This window comes from Diabrotica virgifera, chromosome 9 (genome assembly GCF_917563875.1).
Source record: "Diabrotica virgifera virgifera chromosome 9, PGI_DIABVI_V3a".
NCBI lineage: Eukaryota > Metazoa > Arthropoda > Insecta > Coleoptera > Chrysomelidae > Diabrotica > Diabrotica virgifera.
Genome location: NC_065451.1, coordinates 145,493,054 through 145,496,963, shown reverse-complemented (window position 1 = coordinate 145,496,963; position 3,910 = coordinate 145,493,054). Strand labels below are relative to the sequence as shown.

At 31.1% G+C, this 3,910-nt stretch overlaps 1 protein-coding gene across 1 annotated transcript; it reads right to left on the bottom strand.

Annotated features, from left to right (window-relative positions):
* Positions 1 to 2,004: 2,004 nt before the first annotated feature.
* Positions 2,005 to 2,724, bottom strand: LOC126891517 (THAP domain-containing protein 11-like). Its single transcript, XM_050660694.1, has 2 exons — positions 2,345 to 2,724; positions 2,005 to 2,083 (listed from the first exon to the last, which is right to left on the bottom strand). Exons 1-2 carry the CDS (start codon positions 2,722 to 2,724, stop codon positions 2,005 to 2,007), a joined length of 459 nt encoding a protein of 152 aa, XP_050516651.1.
* Positions 2,725 to 3,910: the final 1,186 nt, after the last annotated feature.

Sequence of the window (3,910 nt, the reverse complement as noted above, 5' to 3'; positions counted from 1 at the left end):
AAACCCATGATCCAAAAAATTGTTTCTTATCAATTTTAAGAGTTGCGGCGTATCACACAGTACCTGTACTATGTGATTCGTTGGACCTGCAAAATAAGGTTCTTCTGGACTTATTTCGAGGCTATTGTGTAATCCCCTATTTCCTCCTAGATCACTAACAATAGCCGATACATAAAAACCTGCATCTTCGACAATTTCAATGATTTTAAACAGAAGCTCTTTATCCATTTTTCTATCAAAATCAAAAAATATAGGTTGCTTCCATGAATCCAACAAACCTCTCAACATGGCAACCTGCACATAATTGTAGGGTTTCAAGAGCTCGTCATTAGCTTTGTCGAAGACATAGGATCTTCGTACTTTCATTTCGTCGAATGACAGTACACAAACTTTTTGCCAATCTGTCAAGTCTGATCTCTTTATAATATTAATTACAGGTTTTATAATTCCCGGCATGATTTTAATTTTTCTTGTCCAAGTTCTCAAAGTTGAAACAGCAGGCAAGGGATATCCTTTTTTTAATAGTAAACGGTAGGCTTTACTACCAGCTGAATATATTGTTATGGCTTGAGATATTTCTTCCACAGACCATACAGTACGGACTTTTGGATTTTGCAGACGTTTAAGTTGTATTGGTGTGAATAGTCTCTCTACTGCTGATTTAGTTTTAGTAGGTCATTCACTTGTTGGTTTAAAAGTTTATTTTGTTCTCTCAAATGTATAAGTTCCAAAGCCTGATTCGTAGGATCAGTGTTTACCCTAAAAAATTAAGAAGTGTATTAGCATTGTTTATATAGTAAAAGCTGGTCAACACAACACATAAATTTGTTTGATCCTAATTGAGATACATATTAAGAATAAAAAAATATGAAAAATAAATTTTTAAGAAACGCTTATTTTTAGTTTCTAGTGACTAAAATTAAAAATATAAAAAAATCAACTACAAAGCAAAAAATAAAAAAAAACTGAAAAAATCTATCACATTCGTTAAAGAAAAGCGTGGCGCGTCTTCATCGAATAAACGGTTTTCACCCCACGCTTTTCTTTAACGAGTGGTTAGATTTTCTCAGTTTTTTTTTTATTTTTGCTTTTTAGTTGATTTTTTTTATAATATTTTTAATTTTAGTCACTCGGAGCTAAAGAAAAGCGTTTCTTAAATTTTTTTTTTCATATTTTTTATTTTTTACTTTTTAGTCTTACACTTTTCAAACATTAAAATATATCGTCATGTTTATTAAAGTATGTATAAAACATATGATGTACTAACATGAAAAGTAGTCGGAATCGGCAAAAAATTTTAAACTTTATTTTTTATTTATGAAGCATAACATAAACAATTAACGTAAAAAGTGAAATTATGTATAGTTTATATCACTAGCTACAATCCGTCAAAGTTTCAATTTTTTACATTGTAAAACACGAGAGAATTTAAGCATTTTCCATTAAAATCGTTTTTTTTTATTTAAACACATAAAATTTTTTTTTATTGATTATTCGTGTATTGTTCCCGTGAATGCATATGTCTGCAAATTTTCATTCATTTGCATTGGAGAAAAGGCAGTCAAATTAACATCTAAAGATTTGACGCAAACTATTGAACTAAATAAAAGCGTTTAAAAATATGGAATTAAGAGAAATATGGAAGAATAGATTTAGAAATTGAATTAATGATATCATGCTATTATAATATGTATAATGTAGAGCTTAGAGTACTAAATATATTCTTTCATATATTTATTTTTCTTAATATGTATGCAAGTTTGTGTGTTATGAATAGGGTGGTATCCAACTTCGTGTATATGCATTTTGCATATTTTAGTTATGTGTCACATTGCAACCCTGACAGAAATGGTGGTGAATGTTTCAATTATTAGAATCAAACAAATTTACCCATTGCGTTGACCAACTATTACTATAATATAAACAATGGTATTAGTGTGCATATTTTTTAAATAAATTTTAGAAAACAGTCTAGTTGCTACTGTAAAAAACAAACAACATACCCTATTGACTTAGATGTAGATAGTAATCTTTAATATCAGCTTGGCTACATTGTTCTTCCTGAACTCGAACTTGGAGTTGGCTTAAAAAATAACACATATATTTTTTTATTAAGACTAAAACGAGTAGTGAATTGATGTCAGCCACCATTATGCAGTGGGCTCTGATGCCTCTGTTGTGAGATTTATTTATCATTTTATTAGAAAGATACGTAACATTCTTTTAGAATAATGTAAAACATGGTACCTACTAAAAACAAAAATGTAGTTTTTCTTTCTAGACAGAAGAATTTATTGGTTTTTTATATAAAATCTAATAATAAAATATAAAGATGTAGACTTACGTTGTTGACTCAGAAGTAGTCAGAAGTTGCTCAACAATATTTTTGGACTCTCTATGTTCAGCTCTTTGTACCCGTTTCTTTTGGATGGCTGAAAGGGTAGCGGATTTAGTTTTAGGTAGATACAGTGTAGGTACTGCCTCAGGTTTGAGTTTTGGACCCTTTTTGGATTCATAATTTAAAAGTTCGTGTTGTAGATTTCTTTGGAAATCTTCAGTTTTGAAATGTTTGGAACAAATTCTTGCAGTATTGCAATTTAAATTATCCTGTCTACAACAGGCTATTATCCACAATTTCCTGGCCACACTATCTTTAGGAAACGTATGAAATCTTAAAGTTTTATCTTTATTGTCACTATTGCAACAACCAACTGCACAGCGCATTTTGAAATAGCAACAAAAACAAACAAATACACGAAAGCAAAACTAGATACTAACGAATAAATGTTCTTAAAAAATTAGTCTATGCAAACTATAACACATATACTATCCAAAAAAAGGAAAAGATCGCTAAAAACGAATTAATTATAAGAATTTTGCAAAATAATCCACTATATAATAGTAACTACCATTACAAATAATGGCTCACACGGATCTTTGGTACGTCACACGCTTGACCTTGAGCTGTCAAATGTCATGCGCAAAATTGTACCATGAAACTTTATTGTAGCATGACCGTACACAGTGTCGATAATATTCGAGGTGTTGTGCCCAGGCTCCTCTAAATAAAACACATTCGAATTTATTACCCTGGGGAACAGTCATTTTGCGGCGTAGTAGGTTAAAGTCAATTTTCTATAAGAACAATGTGCTGAATGTGTGCAAAATATCAGATTTGCTAAGTTGGCTCTAGTTTTTAAGATAAAGACGATTAAAAGATTTCATTAAAAAACCTCACTACAACACCATTGGGAACAGAGAACTTAAAAAGTTGTGACTGACTGAATGGCAAAAGCCTGTGCCAAAAAAAACACCATTGGGAACTGAAAATTTATTTTTATTGAGCGCGTTTATCGAAAGTATATAAAAATAAAAAATATATATGTTGTCTACTTACATTTGAAAAAAATTACAAAAAACTTTTTCTGTAACTTTTTCTACTATGTGTTTGCTCAGGACAATACCTTTTTAAGCTCCAGCAGTAGTCTGCTAACATGTGGATGTCCCATCGACCTTGGTATCATTATTCCATTATATTAATATCCTGGTGGAACCGTTCTCCTTGTTTCTCACTGTAATCGCCCAGGTTATCCGGGAATCTGTCCAAATGGCTGTGTAAAAAATGCACTTTTATGCTCATATTAGCTCCCAGCCTATTAAAATTTTGAAGCATATTAGCAACTAGTCCTGAATAGTCTGGTGCCTTATGATTTCCCAAAAAATGTTTGACTACTAAAACATAGCTTAGCCAAGCTTCAGATTCAATTTGTGTCATATGGTTTATGAATGTATTGTCTTTCATAAGAGTACGGATTTGCGGTCCATCGAAGATACCTGCTTTTAATCTTTCCATACTTAGGGCTGGAAATTTTTGACACACATATTTAAAACAGTTACCGTTCTTATCAAG

Excerpts from the sequence above, each read along its gene's own strand:
- LOC126891517 (XM_050660694.1), bottom strand. The coding sequence starts at position 2,724 with ATGCGCTGTGCAGTTGGTTGTTGCAATAGTGACAATAAAGATAAAACT. Across the intron at positions 2,084-2,344 it reads ACTACTTCTGAGTCAACAAC|CCAACTCCAAGTTCGAGTTC; the intron begins GTAAGTCTACAT and ends TTATTTTTTAAG.